The sequence below is a fragment of the Carex rostrata genome, chromosome 8 (genome assembly GCF_964058835.1).
Source record: "Carex rostrata chromosome 8, lpCarRost1.2, whole genome shotgun sequence".
Classification (NCBI taxonomy): Eukaryota; Viridiplantae; Streptophyta; class Magnoliopsida; order Poales; family Cyperaceae; genus Carex; species Carex rostrata.
In genome coordinates, this window is record NC_135925.1 from 1,985,794 (window position 1) to 2,013,364 (window position 27,571).

The following is a 27,571-nucleotide window of genomic DNA, read 5'->3' on the forward strand; positions in this document are numbered from 1 at the left end:
CGGTGCACATTTAATGTTTATGGTACATTAGAGGTTGAATAATACCCTTAACGGGTATACCCGCCCGTACCCGCCAGCTAGGGTACCCGTGCCCGAGCCCGGGTATGGGTCGGGTACTCGGGTATGCGGGTACGGGCAAAAACCCGACCGGACCCGTTATTTTAGACCAATACCCGAGTTTACCCTACCCGAGTTAACCCGTACCCGACTAAACCCGTACCCGACTACCCGAGTACCCATACCCGAGTACTGTTCATCACAGTTCAAAATTCAAAAAATTTGATTTTTCCCTCCAAAAAAATCAGAAAAAAACCAGAAAAAATCAGAAAAAACCAGAAAAAAAAACAGCAAAAAAAAAAAAAAAAAAAAAATACCCGTACCCGCCCTACCCGTACCCGTACCCGCCTTACCCGTCAAGGGTACACGGGTAAGGGTATAGGACGGGTAGGGTATGGGTTTTGAAAATTATACCCGCCATACCCGTACCCGAATACCCTTGTACCCGAGTATACCCGTACCCGAGACGTACCCGTACCCGAGACGGGTATACCCGGGGTACCCGTACCCGCCCGAGTTGCAAACCACTATGGTACATTCATATGATATCTCGAATAAAAAACCTATTTAAATTAAAAAAAAAAAAAGTTGTAGAAACATCCTTCCTTTATTTAGGATGTAATGTGAAACAAAATTATTGAGTCCATCTGAAATATAATTGATCATCCATTAACAAGTCATTAAATTTCATTAAATTCAACTGTTAAAAGCTTGTAAATTATTTGATAAAAAGTTAAGCAACTTGAAAATTGATATTAATTTGATACACGCACCACAAATAAATTAAATCACTGAGATGCTTCACCACCCTCGCCCATCTCTCTCTCTCTCTCTCTCTCTTTTCGCTTCCCTTCTTTGTAAGTCCTATTTAAATAACATTTTTATGATCAAGTCATAATTTTTTTTTTACTTCTTTAGTTTGAATATTTTTTTTTAAAGAGAATTCAAATAGATGTAACTTTTAAAAGGTTAGAAGCATGCTACAACTACCCTTAACTTTTTCTAATAAAATGAAGAATAACATAAATTAACATTATTTTTTGACTTGTCAAACTTTCGTGCGCTCCTAGGTGTAATCACTTAATTTGTTACATATCTTATCTTACCATAGTAAAAGGATAAAAAAAAAATATTGGCAAAGCTGATTTGGATTCATTGAGCACACTTGTCATATACTTTATTTTATTTTATTTTATATTATTTGTATTGATCGTATGTTGCATAAAATAAGATTATTAAGAAAAAAATTTGATCCAAAAACAATATCCTCACATCACAAGCTAGAAATCAAATAAAAATTATAAATATTAAATAGTTTGAACTCCGCCTTTTACCAAAAAGTAAATAAAATAAAATAAAATAAAACTTAAGTACCTGTTGTTATCTTAATTTACCACGGTAAAAGCTCCTAGGTATAGTCTGTTTTGACCAATTGAGGATCCCTTGCTTGGTTTTCCACCCCTATTTAAGCACCAACCCACACCAAGCCAACCAAAAACCTCCAAACCAAAAGTCTACACCCAAAATCAACAAACAAGCATATATAAACACACATGCAAATGCAGTTCATGGCTTCTTGGAGTCCAATGAGAAGATGGCTTCATGCTGACCCGAATTCGGCCTTGCCGAACCAAGAAGATCTCTCCGTGCCATACAATTTCACCGATACATCAAGCCAACCTTGCGTTAGCATCGACTCGTCAAGCACGACAACTGACCTCTCCAGCAAGAACCATATGTGGAATCATCTTCTATTGTGAGTATCCACTAGCTAGAAGCATTCTTGCATATTATTACCAGACATGAAACTAGCATATTTATTATCTGTATAGCTCAGCACCTCCTATAACGAGATAGTTAATTAAACAAATGTATATATGAGATACTTTCTCTAATTAATCTGTAATTAATTAGTGTCAAACAAATTATTACTGTTATCAAATTTAGTGATGAACAAAACGAGAATACATGCACTTAATTGAATGAAAAGGAGATGATGAATGAGTTACCCATTTTTTTCTTGTGAGGTGAAGATTCGTAACGTAATCTCCGCACACTTCTTTCATTTTGGAAAAAAAACATATAAAATCTATCTCCAAGTTATATTATATATATAGACAATCACATGATCAGCCTTGTGCGTGCATGTTTCGATCGATGGGTAACTGTAATCGAGAACTATTTGTAATTTTTTTAAGAGAGTCCATATATTTCTTGTAGAAATTCTGGAGGTAGCATGCGACTTGATGATCATGACCTGAACAATAGTGGAGAAAAGTTCCTCGAATTGTTGTCGTCAAAAACCTCACCTTCCAATGTATTTAACGATTACTCGAAAGATGTTGATAATAACTTGGGGTTAGCACATTCAATTAACTATTATAATGGAATTACTCAGTCCGATTTAGCTAGTAATTGGTCGATAGCTCCTCCATTGATGGCTCAGCATGTGATGTCTAATCCTTCTTTTACAAAGAGCATGGCATGCTACAACTATGATTTGAAAGAAGAAAAACAACAGCAAGACATATTTGGTTATCACAACGCTAACGCACACCATATTGGAAGCGGTACATCGGTCTTAGGATTGAACAATCACAAGTTGTGTAATGAAATGGTCGATGCCCCATGGTCGTGCTCTAGGAATTTGGCAGATCTCATATCTTTTGATGGTTGTTTAAACAGCACATCAGCTCAAACAATTTCACAAAGATCTAGAGTTGATTCCAAGAAAATCGGATCCGAAATATCATTGGTAAGCAACACCTATGATTTCTTAATTTATTTAATTTTCTTGTCTTTGGGCATGTATAGTATCAATCAAGACTGATTATGTCAAATTAATTTGTTTTCCAGGCTAGGCCAAGTAGTAGTAGAAGCAGTGGAATAACTACTGATAACAAGAAGAGAAAATCAGAAGATAGTTCAGAGGCAAATTCCAAAAAGCCTAAACAACAAACTTCAACAACAACATCAAAGGTAATTAGATATAAGATTTGATATAAAAAATAATTAACAACTTACATGCATGGTCTTCAAATAAAAAAAAATCCCCAAGTTTTCATTCAATTTTATTTTTCCCTACTTGGAACAACTTTCATATCTAGTAATTGCATCGATCAGTCATTAATATTGATGCTTAGCAGTTCTATTACAGTTGAAGGTATTCATAAAACTGAATATATGTAGTAGTTTGTCATATACTCATGTAATGTAATTTACCAAATTTAATGGCATACAGATTTTAATTTTCTAAAAGCTGAAAATCTCTCGTATGAAAAAAGGCGCCTCAGGTACCTAAAGTTAAGCTGTTGGACAAGATTAGTGCACTCCAACAGATTGTAGCTCCTTTCGGAAAGGTAATTAATACACTGAATATTTTATATTAATAAATAAGATGAATTGAAATATTAGGATTACTATCTAAATTTGGTTCCCATTTTTTTTAACAGACTGATACGGCGTCAGTACTACTGGATACTTACAACTACATTAAAATTTTGCATGAGCAAATTCAGGTGATACTTTCAATCTGAGAATATTAATTTCCTTTTGAAGAAAGTAACTAGTTATAAAAACTAAAAGAAGAGGGAAAATAATATGAGGGAAAAGATAAAAAATAAGAAATAATAATAGTTGCAGCATTCATGGTACTATTTTAACAAATATTACCAACTGCTGAAATATTTTTACTGGTAGATAGTAAGAGGGCTATGGTGAGCTTAGTATGTTACTTCTACTTCTCAATAAAGTACTTATCGTAGTTTATTAATTTATGGCCTTTTTTTCTTGATGCAGTTATTTAGTGATCCATACATCAAATCATGTCCTAGCAAGGTACGTACAAGGAAATATTAATTACATCTTAATTATTCCTTGCTCTTTATATCACTTAACCAATATATTGATCGATCGCTAATTAATAATATTCCAATTTAAATGCTCCTTCAATTAGGATCATAAGGCAATATGGGGAGGCATGGAAGCAAGAGATCTGAAGGCAGATCAAGATGTCGATTTAAGGAGTAGAGGGCTTTGCTTGGTTCCTGTTTCCTGTGCCCCTGAGGTTTGCCAAGATACTGGCACGCCTGATTACTGGGCCCCGTCTTACAGGAATTGTCTCTTTAGATGAAATTATTATCAGTAACATTAATTAATTCTCTGAATTTGTTGCCAAAGTTTGATCGTAAGGACCAAAAAGCAATTTTTATTTTGTAAGTTTGATCAAAGATATTAATTTCTCTTAGTTGTTTCTTTTAGTTCTTTATCAATTATTTAACAAAAAATATTCTTGCATGTACCGGCTCCAAACACAAATTTCAACCCCGAGTCCTCAACTCGGATAAGATCTAAGTCATCCGTTTCAATCTGGGCACGAATCTCAAAACGGTCCCCTATATTCTAAATCGACACCAAATTGATTTTGGCTTAACTGGTACCTGAGAGGATATGGATTCGATCGAGTTGAGGTCCAGTAGACAAAAGTTGTACTGCAACTGCTGAAATAAGATATTGTTTGGTGATTGTCCCAATTAAATATCTCTTACATATGCAGTAGGAACACTACCTTCGGCCTCTCTATGTTAGACATGAAACTGAAGTGACATGACTATAGCATTTGTCTTTCATTGATAATACATCTCATCTCATATTGCATATACTCTGGTTAGACTAGTCGGGCTTTCAGAGAGCAAAGCCCATACCGAACCCAGCCCAACCCAACCTGTTCCATTGGAAATTAGGCCTAGCCTGATATGTTGCTAGGGAAATAAATCTGCTGCAATCCGAATTTCAGGAACAGTAATCCTGAAATTTTTGTGCACCTATCTCCAAACAGCTAGTTCTTCTGTGCACGCATCTCCAAACAATTCAGAGTACTTTTCACATGTGAAAGATTGCAGCAGATTCGGATCCATGTTACTAGGGCTGATTGGACCGGATTGAGGAGAAATAGCCAAGCTAGACTAATATTGGCATCGCTATTTGCTAAGCATATTGACATAGTGAAATGATTATTTTTTTTTTTCTTTAGTATCGGGGCTACGCAAATATTCACTTGCCCGGTGCTCAATCTACATCATACAATCATGCAACAAAAACAAAAACGTGATGTGACGAGACGTGATTACACATCGCTATTTGGTCATGTGACAATAAGTGATCAAAAGTTATTTTTTATGTAACGTGATTAAAACGATAAAAGACAATCAGGTCACATATGGCCATCATGCTTAATTATTTTTATCAAATTTTAAATTAGTTCATAGAAAATAACAAAAAAGCTGCTAAAAAAAAGAAAATAATGTAAAATAAATTAAACTAAAGAAATAATGTTAAAAAAATTAGCCACTTAATGTAATGTGTACGTGACATGTCATTTTCAATCGAAGAGAAATACATCATGCAACAAGCGAGTTGCCTTATATGACCAATATGCGTGACATGACTAACATGACTCTTTTTCTGTTAAGGGTTGCGCTTAATTATAGAAAGTAGATAAAAACTCATGGAAAAACAAGATTATTTTCTTTTAAATGACATGGAAATACATGGGAATTAGAACTGGTTAAAGATTCTTTCAAATCTTTTCCTGTGTAACCAGAAAATAGCAATCCCGTCATTGTGATTCCAAAAAAAGCTTGTAGAATGGCCTGACAAGAGATATCTGATTTCTTTTCAATTCTAAACCAGTTTCTGCGGATATCTATTCTATTGAAATAATCTAAAATCACGCAATTTTGTTCCGATCAAGGTGCAAATTTCACTGACTATCTGGAAACAGAAACTAAATTATAAGGTGTAGAAGGCTAAACCTCAAAATCTTCTCTGCAACTAACATGCCACAATTCAGTTTGGAGTAATATGCAAAGATCCCTCAAAGCTAGGTTACTGGTACAAAGACTGGTTCGGTACCAGTCGGTACCAGAAATTCTGGAAAAATCATGGGCGAAAGTTAGCAGTCATAAAAAATTCAGAAGCAGGAATGGATTACAAGGATTGTGTGTGCCTGTTGGGTAGGGGTGCAAACGGGTTGGATATTATCCGACCGTATCCGACTCCGTATCCGAAAATTTAATACGGATATCCGATATCCGAATATCCGTGCGGATACGGATACGGATACGGATATGGTTTTGAATTTTAATTATCCGTATCTGAATAGTAGATATATATATTATATAATTTAATATGAATTATGAAAAAAATTATGTTATTCACTATTATAAAAAGCGGATATCTGTGTCCGTGTCCGGTTAATATCTAATCCGTATTCGTCTAATATCCGATCCGTATCCGATCCGTTTGCACCCCTACTGCTGGGGAATATGGCGACAGAGAAATGAATTAATTTTCGGAGGGAATAGAGTGAAGATCAGAGGTACTGGGAAATAGAATATTGTAAGAGGAAACAATGTGGCTCAAATATTGTTGAAATAGGCCAAGTTTGAGGGGCCTAGTTGTAATTGTAACAATTTTCATATATAGTACGTCTTCTCAAAACAAAAAACAAAAAACAAAAAACAAAAAAGGAAACTATTATGCCACAATTATAGATCTGTCAACGTAAACATAATTAACAGAAACTGTAAAATTTTAACCATATATCTACGTAAACTGTTGCATTTGGTTGGAGACCCAAAAAATTAAGATAAACATGTAGAGATACATAGAAAAATCAGAGTTTGTTTGCATTTAACTATTAAATTTTTATATTATCTCTTTTTAAATTAAATTAGGGGTTTAGAATCTGAGAAATCAAATTGAATTGAAGAAATCAAATCTAAAAATCTGAGACACTTATGGAATACTGGTTTATATGTACTATCAGAGAAGTTTATTCAAGATAAAATATGATTAATTACATTTCCACAATGAGGAACAAATTACATGCACTAATTACTTCAGGCGGTCTTTTACAAAACCACCCAAATTCAATTTGACAAATAATTTACGTTCCTTTTCATGATTTGGCACATTAAAACCAATAGCCTAGTCATCTTATAATTTCATTCACATTTGATCACCTGAGCTTATTGTTTTCTGTATAGATTCATAATTTATACTGTTAATCAACCATCTCAAGATCTCCAGCAGATCCCAAGGTGAATTTCTCCTCTTTCTCCTGCTGCTCCAGTGTCTCGTACAGCGGTGAATTTCTCGTTTCGGGCAGCCAAAATGTCACCACCCCGCTAAAAATCGACAATGCACCAAACACGAAGAATGAAATCTTCGGTTGCAAACGGCCTAACACAACCATCACGGGTGCAATTGCCGCCCCAAGCATCAGTGACTGACGCAACATCGACACAGAAAAGTTCCTGACATTAGTAGGAAACAACTCGACGCAGTATATGTATATCACGTCAAATGACAGAGATGCTGCCATGAAACCAACAGCCTCTATGCCTAGTTGAACCAAACTTCCTTTGCCTTTACCATTACCCGAGAAAATGGTGCACAATAGACACGAGATACCGGCAAGAAATGCTGAAGTAGAGAATAAGACCCGTCGATCGGTAAAACCCAGAAAAACACTGCCTATAAACACTGCAGGTATCTCCATCAAGGCATTAATTGCCACGGTGAAGTATACATTAAATTCGAGGTTTTCAACATTTAATTGAACCCCATAATAGACAAATCCAACTCCAAAGCCGGCGAGCATGACGGTGGCAATTCTCTTACTTGCCCATGCAGCCGACCATAAACTCTCACTCTTTTGAAATTGACCACCCTGTGTACTTATCGGATTCAAGATGAACACGTTACACGGTATAGTCTTGCCATTAAGCTTTGCGAATTTCATTAGCACCTGCATGGCCTCGTCTGTTCTTCCCTTTAACGCAAGCCACCGTGGTGACTCGGAAACATAGGGAAGGATAAGTACCGAGTATATCAATGGGAAAATTGACATGATTTTGTACATGCTTCTCCATGATTCGCGCACCGGGTAGGCAATTAAAGGCAGGGAGAGGAAACCAACAGTGAAGAAAAAAAATCCGTACTGGCCGACTTGGCCACGCCAAGAACGACCGACGACCTCAGTTGAGAGGACTAGACAGCAGATGCCAATGCCGGACCGGGCGAAACCGTTTGAGAAACGGAGAAAGGCATAGACCCAGATATTTGGGGCAAGAGATGTTAAAAAGGCAGTGATGGAAGTTAGGATGCAAGATAGAAGCACTGTCTTTTTTCGACCAAGGTAGGCATCAGCTAACCGACCATGCACTGCAGATCCTGTTCAATAAATAATGTAACATGTAATTAAATTTCGTATACTTTGAGGATGTGTGATTGTTGGTGTCAAATAATTTGTGTTGATTGCTGGTGCATATCCATGCTATATCTTTGCTGCCTCTTCTTTTGAAAATAGTGCAATCAGAGTACACTCTGAAAGTATATGTGGTACATAATGTTGTACAATTGTATCAGATTGGACACTTGTTAGGTCTTTATTGAGCAATTGGCCTTGAATTATGATTAAATTATATATCTAAACTTTCTCTGGATTAGATGCATAAACTGAAAAATTGGGCAACGTAGTGACAGATCTATTTTGGTTCCACGCAATCAATAGAGAATGAAAAAATATCTGACTGGTGCACTGCGTAAAATCAAAATAGTTCTGTCAATATTTTTACCCAAAAAATCACTGCGAGCAAAAAAAGTAAAAGACTTCTCCTCTAAGAAAAAAATTTCTATCTTTAATTTCGTCACTTTTCTGGCAACAATTGATCCAGAAAAATATCATTTCTCTTTCACCTTATCTGGTAAAGACAAGACAGCCAAAAATACTTGTTATGGATAAGAAAAAGTTGTTTTATAAGCACATGTAGACAAAATTAAAATATTATCAACTTTATCTTCAGAGAAGTATTTACGTAAGATAATTGGTTGGATCTCTCAACTAAAGTTGTTTAAGATATCGCTAGCAGTTTGGGTTCAATTTTGATAGATTGACCAGTTTACCTGATTTGTATATCCATTCCTAACTGGATGGTTTTTGAATGATACTTGCTATTTCTATAACTGGTGTGTAATACTAAAAGGAAACAAGTATATATTGGGTAAATTTTTTAACAGAGTAGTTTTGACTTCAAGTAGCACACTAACTATCCGTAGTGCTGTATTGATTCTATAGTCTGCGCGCACACTGCATGAAGCCAAAACTGCTCTGTTAAAATCTTTCATTTATATATCTGAAGTGTACTTCAGTATCCAATCATTTAAAAGTACAGATTTGGAACAGAATTTTTTATTTGTCTATCCCACATTTCTTTACAAAAATTACAATAGTGTTTTATATTTTAAATATTATTGAAACACTTAATAGTTTCATTCATTAATCAGCTTGCCTAATTAATATTTCATATATACTGAACATGTTGTTTAAGCTTTTGACAGTGTTGTCAAACTATAGAATTTGGAATGTTATTGTAATTTTTTTTTAAATGCAGGATAGATAATATAAGATTATTGGAAACAGGAGATCTTCTCTTGAATCTTATAAGAAGCTTGCTAGCCAAATTAAGTGCAAATTCTAAGCCCACATAAAAAGCAGATTTCAATATTTAATACTAAATTGTGATCGGAATAGTCCATAATTTTGTGCTATTTCATTCAAATTCAAATTCTTGCAGTGAGATATATAAACTTCATCAATAATAATTTAGAAGAGGTCAGTATTAGATATGTGAAATTTTAGAGTTTGTCAAAAACCGTCATATATTGTTTGGTAAAGCTATCAGACTTAATTGATTAATCACAAATATCAAATAAGAAAATCAAAATTTCTATCAAGCTAGTTTCCTCATCAATTTAAACCCTTAGTTAACTATTGTAAAATCATGCCAATCATAACTCACAATTGTTAATGTTTTGTAATCCATATCAGTAGTACTAATTCCCATGCCATTATGTGAAAATGGTAATTTGCTGGTTTTTGTTGGTCTGATTTCTGGCATATTAATTTTGAATCACATAATAATACTTAGATCATAACAAATGGAAAATAATTTATATATACTAAGATGAGTCACTAATTAATGAAATAATGCATTTGGGTACAAGAAAAATATATACCTATGAGGGATCCAAGGAAGAACAATGAAGCGGGAATGCCCGCTCGAAACTTTTTATCGCAAATAAGCCCCCACTCGGCAATTGTTGAGCTCTTATCTCCTCCAACCCACTCCCACATGCGTGGATCAAGCGTACACATCGCACTCGAATCGCATGACAATCCCTTGCACCTCCAGGCCGGCTGCGCATCGGTAAAAATAGTGACGAGTGTGTTTTGTGAATCGAATATCCATGCAAGAGACACCAAGAAAACATGCAAGAGTTGTGCAAACCCCAATGAACCGACATGTTGTTCGATGATTTCATCGACGCTTAGTTCTTTCTTGGATGAAACTAGGGATTCTCTCTCATGTCCTGTTTTTATGGCCAGGTCTGGGAAATCATCCATGGTGTGTTGAAGGTGTGATGTGAAGTCTGTTACAAAGGGTGTCTATTTAAGGAGGTGATATGCAGTGCAGTCCCTTTTAAGTTTTGAGTGTGTTATCTTTTTAATTTTGTTCTCTTTCTTACGTTTCTGTTGTGATTTTGGTCTCTTCTCTCCATTTTTTTTTCTGAGAACAGGAGGTGTTTTCTATAAGAACATAGCATTTTCCAGCGAGTTATGTGGCAATGATTTTAAAATTAATTTAATTTCACTTGTAGGAATTATAATTTTTTTTGTTATGTCAGGAAAACATTAATTGCTAAAGGTATTTCGACAAAATTTAATTGACCAAAAGAAAAAAAGAAAAAAAAAGTAGTTAGTTTGACTCTTTTCTCAAAATAAAAGAAGTAGCTCGTTGACTTATCTAAGATATCTTGATTACTTAGATGGATAATAGATAAGATATCTTGATATAGTCGGCTAGATAATTTTGACGATTTTTTTTAAATAACATTGTTGAAATTTTATAAAGACAAAAATTATGTACATGTGTGGTTGGATGGTTGATAATGTAGGGTTAATATGTTTCATTATTTTCATACTACAATCACGTTTTATATTTTTTATCTAAGTTTTAAGGTTGAAGCAGTCAATTTGAATCGCTTAACATAATATTCATATTAAAATGTGCATGAAGACCGAATTTTATATTTTTTGAATTTTTTTCTACTATCCTTTATATATGTACAAAATAAGAAGATTCTGGACCATTCAAAAATATTAATTTTGTAACTGTTTGAAAAAATAATAAAAATCTAACAAATATAAAATTAGGTCTTCATGCATATTTCAATATGAAGATCATGTGGAACGGTTCAAATCGACTATTTAAACTTTAAAAACATTAATAAAGATATCAAACATAATTGAGGCATGAAAACAATAAAGCATTTAAACCTATTCTAGTTGATAATATATTACAATGTTAAAAATATAACTGTTATTTTTCAGATCTGAAATTTTGAATGCAACCTATGCTACACAAACACATGAAAAAAAATGATGCAAGTTTTATTGTTTGTTAAAAGACTTGACAATTAATTCCAGCCACACATATTAACTACAACTTTTGATGTTATATATATTAAAAGCACTCAATTTGTATAAAAATTGATATAGATCCAATTTAAAAAGTTATCATCATTTCTATAATTTTTTAATTGTTTGACTTGGTTAGAAAGGCGCTTGTCAAGATTATCAAGTTAAAATTAAAGATATTCATGAACAGTTTGGTTCAAATTCAACAAAAAGAAAACTGAAATTCTTTTTGAGGTTTGCATAAATATCAACCGATCTAATTAGTAGCAGATTCAAATAATCAAACTATGAAAAATTTAACTTATAACATGTGATATAAAAACTAATACAAATTTATATATGTGTAATATTACTATAGTAATATACATATTTATTAACATTTCTTAATTATTCGAATTATTTGCTTTCATTATCAAACTAAACCGTAAATTGAAATTCTAACTATCATAATTTGTAAAACGAACCAAACAGTCACACTTATTTAACCAAAATAAAATTTGGAGGAATAAAAAAAAACAAAAACATATATATTTTTGTTATACAATTAAGGGGGAATTTCACGTACACCCCTCAAAAACTTCAATATTATGTATTTCCCCCTCTAAAATTTAAAACTACGTATTTTCCCCTCTAAACTTCAAAAACTTACATATTTACCCATTTTATTTTGTTTTATATTAAAACTCATTCTAAATTTATAAAATACCTATTTTACCCTTTGTTAAAAGTATACAACGCCACATCGAACTCAAATTTGAGTATGAAGGGTTCCTCTACCGTCCGATCCGCGCGCATCGCGTTAAGATTATTGCGTGTTTGCTTCAAGATTCGTGCTAATCTAGCCCGCATGGATCTCAAAGCAATTTTGATTGGCGTGCATCACATATAGATTTGTGCACATTGTTTCAATATTTGTGAGTTTGCTTCAAGATTCGTGTTGATCTAGCGCACACAGATCTTAATTCAATTCGGACAGTAGAGGAATCTTCAGGGCATTTTATGTTTTTTAATAAAAGGGTAAAATAGGTATTTTATAATTTAGAATGTGTTTTAATATAAAAGACAATAAAATGGATCAATATGTGAATTTTTGAAGTTTAGAAGGGAAAATATGTAATTTCAAAATTTAGAGGGGGAAATACATAATATTGCAGTTTTTGAGGGGTATACGTGAAATTGCTCCTACAATTAATTCGATCACCTCCAATTTGGGGTGAAACGGAGAAGTGATAAAAGCAAAAATAGGGGATTTTGTAGGGCTGAACCTGAGCCGCTGTTTTGAGGTCTTCTGTTAAGAGCGAAAGTGGCGATGACGTCTCATTGCACTACCTTTACCTTGCACAGCACATACCAAGTGTAAAGCGGAATGGGTGGGTGTGTGTGTGTGTGTGTGTGTGTGTAGCAAAGCAAAGCAAATCTAGAAACCAAAGCAAGGTAACTGGCAATTATTTTAACGAGTTGTGTCCGACTCATTTTCACATTTAGATTATTTTTAATTTGTTTGAATAATAATGACATGTGGATTAGAGAACTGCTCAAATTTGATAATCAGTCCTTTCATTTCTTCAATGGATCATGTCATTTTTTTAAAACGTTAAATGTAAATGATTAGTAAATGTCATGCTTTATGTGTGAAAGATTGTGGATTTGAAATTCGAATGAAATTATTTTTCTGAATAATGAAATTTAAATATAGACCTCTATCTTTAGTTATTAAAAAAGAATGACAATTTGAATGGCAAACTATGATTATTGATGTCAATTATTTTTTTCATGTATGTTATAATATATTGTGATACTAAACAAGTAATTAGCAGCTTAATCATTCTGTCAGACACATATATATACTTAGAAAAAAAAAAAAGGGAATGAATCTCCCAGTGAGAGTAAGAGTAAGAGTAAGAGGAGGATTCTGGACTTGGGCTAGTGGCTTCTAGTAAGGAATTCGGATCCAGTAGAGTACCGCACAAGGGAATCTTTTAAAATGATTTCCTAATTGGTGGATCCGGACCGTTCTTTTAACTTGGCACAAATCTCAAAGCTCAAAAATTATGCCCCCTATTGCGACCCGAATCTCAAACCGGTTGAGATTTAATCTCAAACCGTAAAGTGAGAGTGATCATCTACAATACTACAGAGGATACGGATTCTCTAGTAAGAGGGGTTAATTTTATAAAATTTATAGTACAAAATAATTGGTGCTTAAAATATATTTTTTTGGTACTAGTGGCCTCTAGTGTGGAATTCACATCCTCTGGTAGACTGGTACTGTACTGTAATAGGGAATCTTTTATAATTATTGGATCTGGACCATTCTTTTTAACTTGGTACGAATCTCAAAGCCCAATAATACTGTCTCTGCGCTAGTCCAAATCCCAAAGCGGCTGGGAGTTAATCTTAAGCCATAAAATGAAAGGAATCTTTTACAGTAATAGAGAGAATACTTGTTAATTCGCGACGATCATTATTTGATACTTCACTACTGTATGTTAATATATATAGAATGTATATCGTCACATCGGATGCAAAAAGTTTGCACAATATATTGATAGTGTACTGTCAGTGGAAATATAATAAATTGCTTATCTATCTATTTTATGAGTGATAAGTTCATACAAATTATTTGTAAATATTATATTAGCTGAATAAGAGTAATTTTAGGACCTTGTATATTTAAACTTTTTTTTTATCAATACATTTGTTGACATATTTTATGCCAACCATCAAAAAAAAGTTCATACAAATTAACCATCTTCTTCAACAAAAACAATTTAAAAATTCAATAAGTAAATAAAGATTTTTCTAAAAAAAATTCAGAAACAAACAAAACACACAAATCTAGTAATATTTTTTCTACTGATTCAAAGATTGATTCTCTTCAATCTTCATATATGAATTGTGCATGCATTTTATTATCATCAATAAGTATAAAGATAATCAGCTTTTCTTAAGGTATGGTCAAAATTTCAGTCACAATAAATCGTAAGTTGTAGATTCAAACTTTAATTAAATATTTTGAGTGAGGCTATGATCATAATACATTACGAATCGACATGTGCTAGGGATTCATAAATTTTTTTTATAAAGTTTAAACGGTCAACTTGAACTGATAAACACAATCTTTGTATGAAAATGTTTTTGAAGATCCGAATTTATATATATTTTTTAGAATTTATTACTACATTTTTGAGATAGCTAGAAAACCACTGTTTTTGTACAGTTCAGAATTTTCAAATCAAGTGATTTTCTATCTATCTATAAAATAGTACAAAATTTCTCAAATATGTAAAATTTAGTTTGCCAACACATTTTACATATGAAGATTATATTGAACGATTCAGATCGATTATTTAGACTTTACAAATAGAGATATGAGCTCATAGCGCAGACCATTGTGTAAAATGCATATCACTCGATACTTTTTATAAATATTTAAAGATATGATACTTTCACCTCATTCATATTTATAAATAAAAAATAAAAAATAAAAAAAACCGTGAGGTATGGTACTGCATGCTTCGTTCAAAAACAAGTAAACAACCAAGAAAGAGAAGGCGATGAAGCCAAAATTCTGTTATTCCAATAATTGGCTCTGACAGCTGAAACGCTGTACCAAATGAATGAAAATATATACTGTCACTTGTCCAACATAATTTTAATTAAAAAAAGGTGTTGAACTTAATAATTTAGTCCTAGTTGACTTGAGATGCATAAGTTGTAATCTCTAGCAATGACATATATGTAATTAAAGAGAGAACTTGAACATAGAAACATAAAAATGATAAGTTTAGTTGTTTCTCAATAATTAAGTTTCTCTCACCATTTTATTGAAAGAGATGCGCATATGTGCAGTAAAAGAAAACAACAAAAACTAGAGTCTAGTTTAAGCTAACTGTAATTTCCTTGTCATTAGGCTTGACTCTAGTACAAATTTAATTTCCAAAAACAATTAATGAATTTCTGATTTTATAAGAAGAGTTCTACATTTTCTGATTATCTGGGCGTTATGCTCCATAACGTTCGAAAATTTCCAAAATTGTTCACCTTTCTCAATATTTTTATTTTTATTTTTCTATTAATAAAAAAATATGGTCAATTATTTGCTTGACAGTAAATAATACTGATCTGTGAATACCAACAACTACTGGTCTATATTGGTAATATAGATTATGTGAGGTGATCATTAGGTTAGGCAAACCCTAATTATTAACGCTATTTTCTATTATCTTTTGTGAATTTACCATGAAGGACGCAACTAGAAGCGTAAGATGCATTGAAAATGTAACTTCATGAATAAATTTTACATTAATATCTAATAGTTTGGGCATAATTATGTTATATACTTCTAAATGAAGTTGTTGAAATTGTGAAATTGTAAGCTAGCTTGTAGCTAGTGTATATATATATCCAATAATTAAATATTCTAAACGACTTGAATTCAATATACAATTTTTCCGCCAATACAACAAGTGAAGAGTCATTTATGAAATTTAATGTACAGCAAATCATACATGATACGTATGGGTAATTTTATACCGTTGAATTTTTTTACTGTTTTTATTTACCTTTCAACATTTTAAACTGTTTCTTATTTAGTTATTCATGTAATTAGCCTTCTAGTTAAACTAAAAAGCTACTTAATTTACCTAGCTAGCTTGCTTTGAAAATGAAAGATAAAATTACCCTTAGTTTATTCTCTGTGTAGATTAAATTAATAAAATTAACTTGTTGCTCTTTGGGATTGAAAGATGACGTGATGATATATAATACTACTGGGAAGGAATATGCTAGCATGCATGCTATGCATAGCATAGAACCCCTCCATGCAACGGCTCGGATTTTGAGTTTTCAAAATCCTAACGGTTGATCCAAACTGTTCATCTTGTTCTCCATATTAATATGTGTTTGGAGACCAAATTTTACATTTTTTGGAATTTTTTTTACTATTTCTTTAGATTTATTGAAAATCGCTGTTTTCAGCAAATCTGGACCATAAAAAAACAGCGATTTTCAATAAATCTAAAGAAATAGTAAAAAAAATTCAAAAAATATAAAATTTGGTCTCCAAACACATATTAATATGGAGAACAAGATGAACGGTTCAGATCGACCGTTAGGATTTTGAAAACTCGAAATCCGAGCCGTTGCACGGAGGGGTTCTATGTTATGCATAGCATGCTAGCATATTCCCTACTGGGAATATATATATATATATGTTAATCAACGGATAGAACTTACAAATTACTCCGTTAATCTTTGTGCGGAAGTGGATCTTACGAGCGTAGCAGTATCACTGGTTCTGCAAGGAATCACAAGCCGAAGCCGGAAGCCCTGCATTTTCCACGACCTAAGACCTTCAAGTATTAATATAGTGTTTTCCTTTTTTCTGAAACAGTGGCAGTTACTGTTTTCGTTATCAGATTATCTGAAGAGACAGAAGGATAGAGTATATAGAAAAACTAATGCACCTCTTCATAACAGGTCTGCACATTTTCATAACAGGTTGGGTTTTGAATTCGGGTTTCCCATAACAGACGTACCATTAAATAAATCCAACAATATATCAACTAACATGAGTGCACTATAGCTATAAGCTATTAATATATAGTTTTGCATATATTTCATGGGATTGATAATGATAGTTGTATAATATACATATGTCACATGCTTCCTCACAAAACAATATTATACAGATTTTCAATTAATTTGCTCAAGAGTTCAATTTTATTTTTTGTATATTCGTCTCATAAAATCAACTTAGTTGTGAATATATCATTCATGAAATATATATTGGACAAGAGCATGATACTGGTATAAGCATACATCGATCTTAATTTAGTTGATAAAAGATGGGAATATATACCACCTTGTTTCATTAAACATGAAATTAACAAAACAACATCCTATCTTCAATTTTAGTATTGTACGATTGTTAGATCTAGTTGCATAGCAACGGGAGCAAAGAGAGAAGAGAGAGGAGGTGGGGAAATAAGAATTCAATGGAGGGAATATTTTTGTCTTTTATTTTCAAAGCGGAGGGGAACTAATTAGGAGTTTTCGTAATTCAACTTGAAGGTTAACTAGCTAGCTAGGGCAATAAGAAAAAGTTTAAAATGTTGACAAGTATATAAGACATTAAAAAAATTATCCCCATTAATAATTATCTTATTAATTATCTAATTAAGTGACTAATTACATATATACAAAAGCTTTTGATCAACTTCCTGTGGCTTATGTCACTGTGGGACCATTTATGACATGGATAGGCACATTCTAATATTTTCATGTGAGAAATGCTTATGTGTCACTGTGGGACCAAATTAAGACTGGTTATTAACGGCAAGTCTCATTGATCAGTTAGTCACTAATGTATAATGCCACTTTTTTGGTTTGTTGGTGAATTATTGCAAGCTAAATTTGTGGCTAGTGATTTGTGATTTGCACATTGGGATGTAAATTTGTGTTGTGCCGTGCTGTGACTAGTTATGTGATTTGAGTCACATAGCGTGATTAAGTCATATTTTTATGTGTTGTGATCAAATTTAGAGAAATAGTCACAGGATGTTAGTCACATAGTAATTACATGTATCGTGTCCAAATTTGACTGACCATATTTGTCACATTTTGTCACATTTAACTATTTTTTTTGTAATTTAAGTTTGTTTATTCAATATTTACCATTCAATCAAGATCTGACGATCCTGATCATGCTTGACTCATATGACTACATAACCAGTGCTAGTCCTGAAGATTCTGGAGTCTGGGGTGGGAGAAAATTTTGTGCACTTTATATATACAATATACAATTTTTTTATGAGACCAGCTAATACACTTTCATAAATACTTCAATATCATATGCTTATAAGTCGTTTTTGTGTTTTAAAAGTCCAAATAGTCGATCCAAACCATTCAACGTGATATTCATATTAAAACGTGTTTGGAGACCAAATTTTACATTTTTTGAAATTTGTTTACTATTTTTTAAGATAGATAGAAAATCTATTGATTCTGAACCATAAAAAAAAAAAAAAGATTTTCTACCTACCTTAAAAAATAGTAAAAAAATTCAAAAAAATGTAAAATTTGGTCTCCAAACACGTTTTAATATGGATATCATGTTGAATGATTTGGATCGACTATTTGGACTTTTAAAACACAAAAATGACTTATAAGCATATGGTATTGAAGTACTTATGGAAGCGATTAACCGGTCTGATTTTTTATTGATAGGCCAATAGATCATATACCTATTTATAGAAAATTTTGAGCCTTTTATATATATAAAATTTGGGCCCTGATATTTTATTTATTTTTAATATATACAAATTATTATTTTTAATATATATACAAACTATATTTTTTTTTTTTTTAGACCTCATGGATCTTGGGGTCCGGAGCGGTCGCCCTAAATGCTCAGCACCAGGGTTGTCCATGCACATAACATACCGTACCATGACAAAAATCAGTTTGCATGTCTCATCAACCTTTTAAAATATAGTTACTTCATACAAATAGTCATGACGCACATGTCGTGCCATACCGTAACATATCCGATCATAGCATGTGAATTCTGTTACATACCTAAGCTGCACACTAGAAAGAATCTGCCTTTTTTATAACTAGTGCAATAAAATGAGTTTCCATATTATTTCAAATTTAAACGTAAGAGAATTCACAATTACATTCTTCATTCCTTCCCGTGATGCATTTGTAATTACATTGGATAAGGATTAGATGCCACAAAAAAAAAAAAAAAAATTGATATACTAGGATTAAAAGGTTAAGCAATTATTGGGTGCTTGTTTGGCCACACAGGAATGGAATTTCAAGTGATAGATTCTTGTAATATACCTTGTGCTTTGGAATAATAGACAGCATTAATTGTTCCAAAAAGTTGATTCCACTAATTAATCGAGGCGTAGTACCCTCATTATCCACTAAAAACATTTTAATTGTTTGATTAGACTTCCAACAATTAATTTGCTGGAAAGCAATCAGCACTTTTTTTTGAGAAAAGAAAGCAATCAGCACTTGTTTACCAAATATCTTCTCATTGCATGTCGGATGCTCTGAGTACAATTTTGTGCCAATTGGCCAATACATGTCTTGCTCATTTAAATCTCTATTATATATGTCTTGCCTTTTCCATGGAAATCTATTAAGCATCAAAAAGTTCAAAAGCAATACAGGCAAGAAAAAATGAATTTTGGATGAGTTAGTCTACGGTACTTTATAGTGTGCAAATAAGTTTGTACTATAAATTCATATAATTAATCCGAACCGTTCAACATCATCTTCATATAAAAATGTACTTACCAATCAAATCATATAAAAAATCACTATTTTTGAATGGTCCAGAATCGTTAGCCGGAGAGCCGTCAATTTGTGCTGGAGAGAGCGAAAGTCTTTGTTTCCCGCGCCTAGGGTTTCGTTCCCGCCTCAATGAAAGAGAATAGGAGAAATGAATTAAAAATGAAAAGGGCCTTAAGGAAGTCAAATTTTAAGGGTATAATTGTTCAGAAAATATGCACTTTTTGTGTCTCTAAGGAAGCTAAAAGGGTATCCAGGATTTAGATTATGTGCTAAGGAAGAGAACTTAATTTGCTTGAGGAGCCACTGTTTGGACAGATTAACATGGATTAAGATCTAAATAAGCCTTAAGGAAGCTAAATCTTATTTAGCTGAACAGCACTTAAAAGATTAAAAATTTGGTGTTGAAATATATTTTTATATAAAGATAATGAAAAGATGATGAAGATCTAGACAGTTCGAACGGACTGTTTGAACTTTTAAAATAAAACATATAAATCTATAATATATGAAGTACCGTAGTATGAAAGCGGTGGGCAGGAAAGTTTACTGGTTCCACGGTGGGCAGGAACCGGTGGATGGGGAATTTATATTTGATTAAATAAAATTGGGAGCATTACGGATTTATGGGCCTAGATCATAATGGGTTGAGAAGTTTGATCTCTGATATTTATATAAGCCTATATTCCTTTTTATCCAGTGCTTTAGTTTGGGCTACAATTGCTAGATTTGAAAAGTTCACAAACTGTTTAGGTCTTCCCTGGGAACATATACTGGTACACAATATCTGGAATAAAAGTTGCGTCTTCATTTTCATTATTCTATGAAAGCACCTATCCAAAAAGTGCAATCTTAGATTTCAGATTTTTTACATCTCTATATGGAATAAGATTTACCTATTTGTATTTTAATTTTGTGATATGTAAAATACAATTCTTTTGCCCGTTGAAATTTGATATTTAATTTTCTCAATCTTCAGAGACTTAAAACTAAACGCAACCTTTTTGAAATTAGCAATGACAACCACCAGTTTCAAAAACTATGAGATAACATAGACCACCACACTTAAATATTGTATTACTTGGCAACTCTATTTTCACCTTAAACTACCTAAATTCGTACGAACACCGATTCTTCACATATATCTATAACTTATACGCTATGTAACACCGAATTTTATCTGGTGGCAATGCCCAGAAAACTTCAGTGGATGCACCAAATTAGATTCAAGGATTCACAAGCATTGCTGCATTATCTAAAAATTATATAAACTATATCAAAAGATAATTTCAGTTGATGCACCAAATTAGATGCCTTTATGAATCTATGAAATCGGGACCTATTGGTTCTCCAAACAAGACAGAATTTCCGTATACCAATCAACACAGCCTACAAAAATAATTCGGAGAACCACGGAAAAAAAAAAAGAACAAAAGAATATGAAAAAATGGCTGTAAATCAAGTTTTTGTATTCAAAATTCAGACGTTGTGACCAGCAGATCCAAGCAACCGTTCTTCTTCCTTGACCGCTTCAGTGAGCTCGAGAATTTGTTTCTGGGTCATTTTGTTCCACTCATTCTCTACACGAAAGAAAACCCACTGAAACCGCCTCACTATTTCAAGGGCAGTAATGGCAAACACGGTCAGGTAATTATGTCGAAGATGAGCAGAGAGCTTGTAAGTCCAAGTGCAGCGAAGAATTAGGTTACTTCCTAGGACCCAATAGTAAACCTACCAAAAGAGTAATGTCAGACTGTTAGTGACACTAAAAAAAAGTGGGGGTTGGGGGGATTGCATATATACCCCTCAAAAACCTTGATATTATGTACTTTCCCCTTTAAAGTTCGTAATATCATAGTTACCCTTCCAAATTTCAAAAACTCACAAATTTACCCAATTTATTGCATTTTCTTTTAAAACTCATCCTAAACTTATAAAATAATCATTTTACCCTTTATTAAAAAATTAAAACATGTAGTGTGTGTAAGAGAAGTGTTTGGGTTTCCAATCGGCCGAAATCCAAGGGAAATGGGTCATTTCTCTACTTGTGACGCGCGCGCACAGTGGCATTTAAGCATATGTTTGTGTGTGCATCACAAGTAAGAAAATGAACCATTTGCTCTCACAATCGGCCAATTGAAGACCGAACATTTCTCTTAAACAGGCTATATATATATATTTTTTTAATAAAGGGTAAATGGATTATTAATAAATTTAGAATTAGTTTTAATAGAATAGTCAATTAATTGGATAAATTTGCGAGTTTTTTTAAATTTAGAAGGGTACATATGATATTACTAATTTTAAAGGGGGGAATACGTAATTTCAAGGTTTTTGAGGTGTATACATGAAATTCCCTCAAAAAAACAAGCAGCGCTGGGGAAAATTTCAACAAAAGAAGGAAGCAGAGGCAAATGGAAGAGAAATAGTTACCCAGTGACGACCATAGAGAAGGTTTGTCAGTAAACCCGGGTTCTTGAACAAGAAAATTCTAGATAATATGCTGCAGTAGGAGATACATAATCTCATTATAGGGGGGAAAATAGATGATGGTTTATTATAATTTTTTATTTTTGTTTCAAAGATAAAAGAAGTTCAAAAGAAAATTAACCTTAAATCCCAATCACGGGTGATATCCCAGTAGAAGGAATACAGTGAATTTATAACACTAGAGATGAGCCAAAGGGGTCGATAAAATCCAACCCAATTTTCAGGGAGTACATGATACTTGAGTGCTGAGAGGAAAATCACAGGAATTGCCGTAGAATACTTTAAAGCTGTGTATTGAACAATAGAAGAAGTATTAAAACAATGACATAATCACATATTAAATGAATTAAATAGGTAAAACGAGTCACAGCTTATATAGAGATCGGCCCTAAAAGTTGTTACCATTAAAAAGGCAAGTTTTCTCTTTGGTGTCCTTGTACTGACGAAGGCACTGGAAGAAACGGCACAGATAAGGGAAGACTAACGCCATAGGAATGGCTACAGAGTGGCTGCCACAAATAGAATCAGCTTCGAACCAAGCAATTGTTGCCACCTGATAATATATAAGTGATTTTGCAAAAGAGAATTCAATGCATAAAGGGTTTATCTTAATTGTGAAGTTGATAATATTAACTCACACTATACCATAATATGCAATATTCTTAAGTAAAAAGACAACCTGTATGGAACAAACATGGCAAAAATTATTTTATCAAACCTTAGCCATTTCAGCTATTTTTGTGGTTTACTAGATATTGTACTTTGTCAACAAAATTTGATAGTTTAAATAAAAAAATTAAAATAGAAGGCAATATAGCACATATAGGTCCTCAAAACAATTAATAGATTAGCACAAAAGCAAAATGTTTACTTGGCGGTTGACCATCCGACAAGTTGAACGCTCCAGATCTGAGAAGACCTGTTACAAAAGTAATTGTTAATGCAAAAATATTAAAAATTACCTTTATTTATCTAGCATCAACCTTTTTTTATACCAATTCAGACACTGGTTGAAAACCGCATACATAAAAAACATACCTTGGACATTGATGTCATTATATCAGCCAAAAAGAAGTCAGCAAATGTTATAGCCTACAGTAAGACGCAGACATTTAGTTCATATACATTTAGACAAATAGTGAGGCTATGGTACTATGCATAGCACAGATTGGTCTGTACTACGGATCAATATTTTCATTTTCAACTAAATAATCAAATCTAAACCGTTCAACATGATTTTCATATGAAAATGTACTTGCAGATTAAATTTTAAATTTTCTAGAATTTGTTTACTGTTTTTTTAAATAGGTAAAAAATCACTACTTTTGAATGGTCTAGAATTTTTAGATCAAGTGATTTTCTACCTATCTAAAAATAAAGCAAAAAGGTTCTAAAAAAATGTAAATTTTGATCTTCAAGTACATTTTCACAAGTAGATCATGATTAACGGTTCAGATCAATTGTATGCACTTTGAAAATGGAGACATTAATTCATAGTATGGATCAATTTTCATAAGTCTAACAGTTCTGAAGAAAGGATACACTCATTTATGTTTTCTGTTATCTTTATCAGAAGAAAAATCAGGGGCTAAAAACAAAGCAATTACATACCTGTAGAGGAAGTACTATACGCCAGAAAGTCCTTAGCAAAAAATAGCGAGACGACAAATAAAAGATATCAAATGGTGAAATCAGAAGCATAAGAATAACCGCATATAGAATCACCTAAAAAAAGAAAGTATAATTTCAGAATTTGAATTTACCACAGTACTTTGTAACTCTTAGCTAATAAACAATCCCAACAAAAATTGACTGTATATCATATATATAGCCCAATAAATGTCTCCTCTCCATTCAAGTAACAGGCCCAAATCTACCTTTAAAATCAAATCATCTAAAAAAGAAATGAAAGAAAGGAAGAAAACCATGACCATAATAGAAAAGAAAACACCAACAGTAAAATTCTACCAACAAAACTCTAGAAATAATGTAAATAACAGCATCTTGCTTTGTTTTCTTACCTCTAAATAGGTTTACCAGGCTTAATTTAGGCTAAATTGGTTAGTAAAATAAACAACAAATAAGCTAAGAAAATGCAAAATCGGACTGGCAAAGGACTAAAATGGACCACCAGGTCCAACACTCGTAAATCTGACCGTGAGACTTGTAAAGTTAAAGGAGAAACTGATATTACACTGGTTGAGACGCAGCAAGAGACACTTCTCCATGTGAGTAGAGATAAAGGTATGCAGTCATACTTGTGGGCACAACTATGGTCATCCATGTAGCACACTGTCATCATAGATTAAATTATTAACTACACTAAGCAACTAGCTGAAACAATAATAGTACAATTATAAAGCCAAACTCAATTTATAACTTATTCCTGTTATAAATAATGGGAACCAGAAATTTAATGTCCATAGCAGAAATATTAATACAAACACATGCTACTAACCTATTCCAGGAGACCCCAATTACTCCAGTCCCTAAAGATTAATTAATGTGTCTCCCATAGGACAGAGATAGGGCGTAAAACACCAAGAAAAAAAAATTGATAACAAAACAGATGCAGTACAGTGGAAGGACGAAAGAAATAATATTCCAATATGATATCCACATTTTATATGATATAAAAATTTTGGGCCATGTTGCCCTGAGAGTAAAACCACGAATTCTGAATATTGACCAATAACGTAACCTAGGGCCATCTAGTCAGTAAGTACTTCAAATTTGCGGTTAAAAAAAAATAAATGTACATAGGAAGAATCGAGCTGATAAGCTAGCTAAAGTAGCTTCTTAGTCTCTTGAACTATACCATGCATATTAACATATTGAAGAACCCTTTCCAAATAAAAAAACAGATACAGAGGAGATACAGACGTACCTTCCATATTTCTCTGTGTGAGAGATGTGTCTGTGCAAGGTCAAACACTCTAGCATAATTCACCGACGACTGTGAGAACACCCACAGATTGACTCCCCAAAGCCAAACTGTCAAGGTCTATTATGTTGCAACCAGTTACATCAGTGAGAACCCGGCACCAGCAAAACCCTTTTCAAATTATGTCATAGTTAAAAAATGAGTGAAACTTACAATAAGAAGAAGAGGGTTATAATACAAGAAGACTTCGTAAAGAAACAAATCTCGAAGATCAACACTCATTCTCATAACTGAGTCCCAACTAACCTGCAAATGAAAGGATGAGCAGAAAGATTAAACAATTTTAAATTCTTTTTATACAAAGGTTCCTCAGATTATTGAATAAATAAATAAAACAGACCTTGCAACAGAGAACACCCCATAAGAGGAATAGCAAAACCTGAAAATTCATGTCAACTAATTAGTAAGTTATACAGACAGGATAAATACAAGGAAAAGATAAATACAATTTAGCATACTCCACTCGAGCCAAATAGATGCTCCAAAAGGTTTCTAATGTTAGGATGTTGCATTAAGACCTTATAAGCATTTGTATGAAAACTTTTTTTTTTCAATTAAAGCCACTAACTCTATTATCTTCACACATTCTCCAACTATTCCTAATTTGCATGGCATGAGAATACCGCAAAATGAATTCATTCTCATTCAAGTAAGAAAGAGTGACCTTAAATCTCCACAAGAAAATCAGTGAAGGCACTATGACAGCAGAGTGTGTTGACATACTTAAACCCTTCATATCAATAGTCTCGTCCTCAAAAAAGAATTTTTCGTCGTCAGAAGCTAAAGAATACAAAAATATATATATATATTGTCAAAGCAAAATTAATGAACAAGAGAAATATGAGATCAAAGTAATTGTTACCAAATATTGTTGACTTGCTAGCGGTTCGACGAATAACAGGACTACTATTAGGAATAGGCAAAGACACCTCTGGCATCAATTAAGCTTCCTATTTAACAGAGAATGCAGTGATGATCTTATCAGATTAGTAGTTGTTGTCTTAAACTCAAAGCTAAAGATGCAAATCATAGACACGTTCCAAATAAATGGAAATTCATATATAATCAAGTACATTGTGTGTCTGTGAAATTATGATTGTTATAGATCTCAACGACTTCAAAAAAAAAAAAAAAAAAAAAAAAAATGAAACAAGTCAGTGATCTCAGAGATGGAATGAAGTACCTTGATTGTTGCTACCATGATTTGGAGAATCTAATCTAGCACACGACACACGACGATCCAATTTATTGCGCGATTTTACAAATTGACTTGCTGCGGTTTGGTTTTGGGCAAAGGAACGCTTGAATCGGAAGAGACTTACCGTCCGATTTACGCCGATTATTACTTTCTTCTACTTTGTTTTGATACTGATGAGTCTTCAGATTTGATTTGATTCTTTTACCGATTCACCACTTGGAGTTGGATGTGATTGGCGATCGGAAGAGAAACTACAATTCTTAGGTATCACGTTAGGTACCTCTTTTTTCTAATTATATACTGGCACGAATCATAAAGAAACCCGTGCATTACAGGCTCAAGCCGGATTGACTCGAATTCTGATCGAACGGTTACATTTAAAAGTCAAACAATAAGGTATTGCAGAGGATCCGAACTCAGTTCTCTAGAGATTAAGAAGAAAAACGCAATTTTCATGGGCCGGATGATTAGAGATTTATTGGGCCAGCTATTACTTGTAGTAAATTTATTTTTAATAATTTAAAATTTTGATTTTGCTGCCAAAAGAAGCTAGCTCATGATTCGTCCGTTATTTTTGTTAAAATCACATGGCTTTTTTTCATAGATTAAAACTCTACATAATTCAAATTTATATCAACGTTATTCAGCCGACTAATTCAACTTGAAAAAAAATATGAATTTAATGTAGAAATAACGTGAACTTTCTCTACGTTGTTGCTAGATAGAATATGTTATATTTTTATTTTTACTTTTTTCAATTATAATTTATTGTTAGTTATGTTTTATAATAAGTTTTTAAATAAAACTGGCTATGCCTGCAAAATTCTACCGCTTAATATAAATTGAATAACTTTTTATAATTTAATAGTTTCATGAATTAAAAATATTTTACCGGGCTATAGTAAATTCTCATATTAACTTTTTTGTATGCTCTCATTGCAAAAATACATCTAATTATTCACGCAAGTGTAGATCAGTATGAATGTTCTAACTAAACAAATGTATTTAAAATAAAGGTGATAAAATC

At 32.8% G+C, this 27,571-nt stretch overlaps 3 protein-coding genes across 6 annotated transcripts; 1 reads left to right on the plus strand and 2 right to left on the minus strand.

Moving 5' to 3' along the window:
* The first annotated feature begins 1,542 nt into the window (after positions 1-1,542).
* On the plus strand, positions 1,543-4,275 carry LOC144558767 (uncharacterized). Its single transcript, XM_078307636.1, has 7 exons — positions 1,543-1,813; positions 2,278-2,812; positions 2,914-3,036; positions 3,342-3,416; positions 3,510-3,575; positions 3,856-3,894; positions 4,013-4,275. Exons 1-7 carry the CDS (start codon positions 1,611-1,613, stop codon positions 4,187-4,189), a joined length of 1,218 nt encoding a protein of 405 aa, XP_078163762.1. The 5' UTR covers positions 1,543-1,610; the 3' UTR covers positions 4,190-4,275.
* A 2,606-nt stretch (positions 4,276-6,881) lies between these two features.
* OCT1 (organic cation/carnitine transporter1) lies at positions 6,882-10,561 on the minus strand. Its single transcript, XM_078306742.1, has 2 exons — positions 10,141-10,561; positions 6,882-8,295 (listed from the first exon to the last, which is right to left on the minus strand). The coding sequence occupies exons 1-2, from the start codon at positions 10,526-10,528 to the stop codon at positions 7,124-7,126; spliced, it is 1,560 nt and encodes a 519-aa protein (XP_078162868.1). The 5' UTR covers positions 10,529-10,561; the 3' UTR covers positions 6,882-7,123.
* A 10,584-nt stretch (positions 10,562-21,145) lies between these two features.
* LOC144557982 (EXS (ERD1/XPR1/SYG1) family protein) lies at positions 21,146-26,833 on the minus strand. Of its 4 annotated transcripts, none has more exons than XM_078306667.1 (14): positions 26,530-26,833; positions 26,209-26,296; positions 26,011-26,126; positions 25,687-25,725; positions 25,500-25,592; positions 25,290-25,406; positions 24,599-24,694; positions 24,014-24,127; positions 23,441-23,494; positions 23,274-23,321; positions 22,805-22,955; positions 22,524-22,689; positions 22,346-22,415; positions 21,146-21,643 (listed from the first exon to the last, which is right to left on the minus strand). In XM_078306667.1, the coding sequence occupies exons 2-14, from the start codon at positions 26,282-26,284 to the stop codon at positions 21,392-21,394; spliced, it is 1,392 nt and encodes a 463-aa protein (XP_078162793.1). In that variant the 5' UTR covers positions 26,285-26,296; positions 26,530-26,833; the 3' UTR covers positions 21,146-21,391. The 4 variants fall into 4 exon arrangements, with proteins under 4 accessions (XP_078162793.1, XP_078162795.1, XP_078162797.1 ...); XM_078306669.1 differs by having other exon boundaries at positions 26,011-26,097; positions 26,530-26,565; XM_078306671.1 differs by lacking the exon at positions 26,209-26,296 and having other exon boundaries at positions 26,530-26,728.
* Positions 26,834-27,571: the final 738 nt, after the last annotated feature.

Excerpts from the sequence above, each read along its gene's own strand:
- LOC144558767 (XM_078307636.1), top strand. The coding sequence starts at position 1,611 with ATGCAAATGCAGTTCATGGCTTCTTGGAGTCCAATGAGAAGATGGCTT. Across the intron at positions 3,576-3,855 it reads TTTTGCATGAGCAAATTCAG|TTATTTAGTGATCCATACAT; the intron begins GTGATACTTTCA and ends TTCTTGATGCAG. Across the intron at positions 3,895-4,012 it reads TCAAATCATGTCCTAGCAAG|GATCATAAGGCAATATGGGG; the intron begins GTACGTACAAGG and ends TCCTTCAATTAG.
- LOC144557982 (XM_078306667.1), bottom strand. The coding sequence starts at position 26,284 with ATGCCAGAGGTGTCTTTGCCTATTCCTAATAGTAGTCCTGTTATTCGT. Across the intron at positions 23,322-23,440 it reads TAATGACATCAATGTCCAAG|GTCTTCTCAGATCTGGAGCG; the intron begins GTATGTTTTTTA and ends CTTTTGTAACAG. Across the intron at positions 22,416-22,523 it reads ACCCGTGATTGGGATTTAAG|CATATTATCTAGAATTTTCT; the intron begins GTTAATTTTCTT and ends CTCCTACTGCAG.
- OCT1 (XM_078306742.1), bottom strand. The coding sequence starts at position 10,528 with ATGGATGATTTCCCAGACCTGGCCATAAAAACAGGACATGAGAGAGAA. Across the intron at positions 8,296-10,140 it reads CTTCCTTGGATCCCTCATAG|GATCTGCAGTGCATGGTCGG; the intron begins GTATATATTTTT and ends TTTATTGAACAG.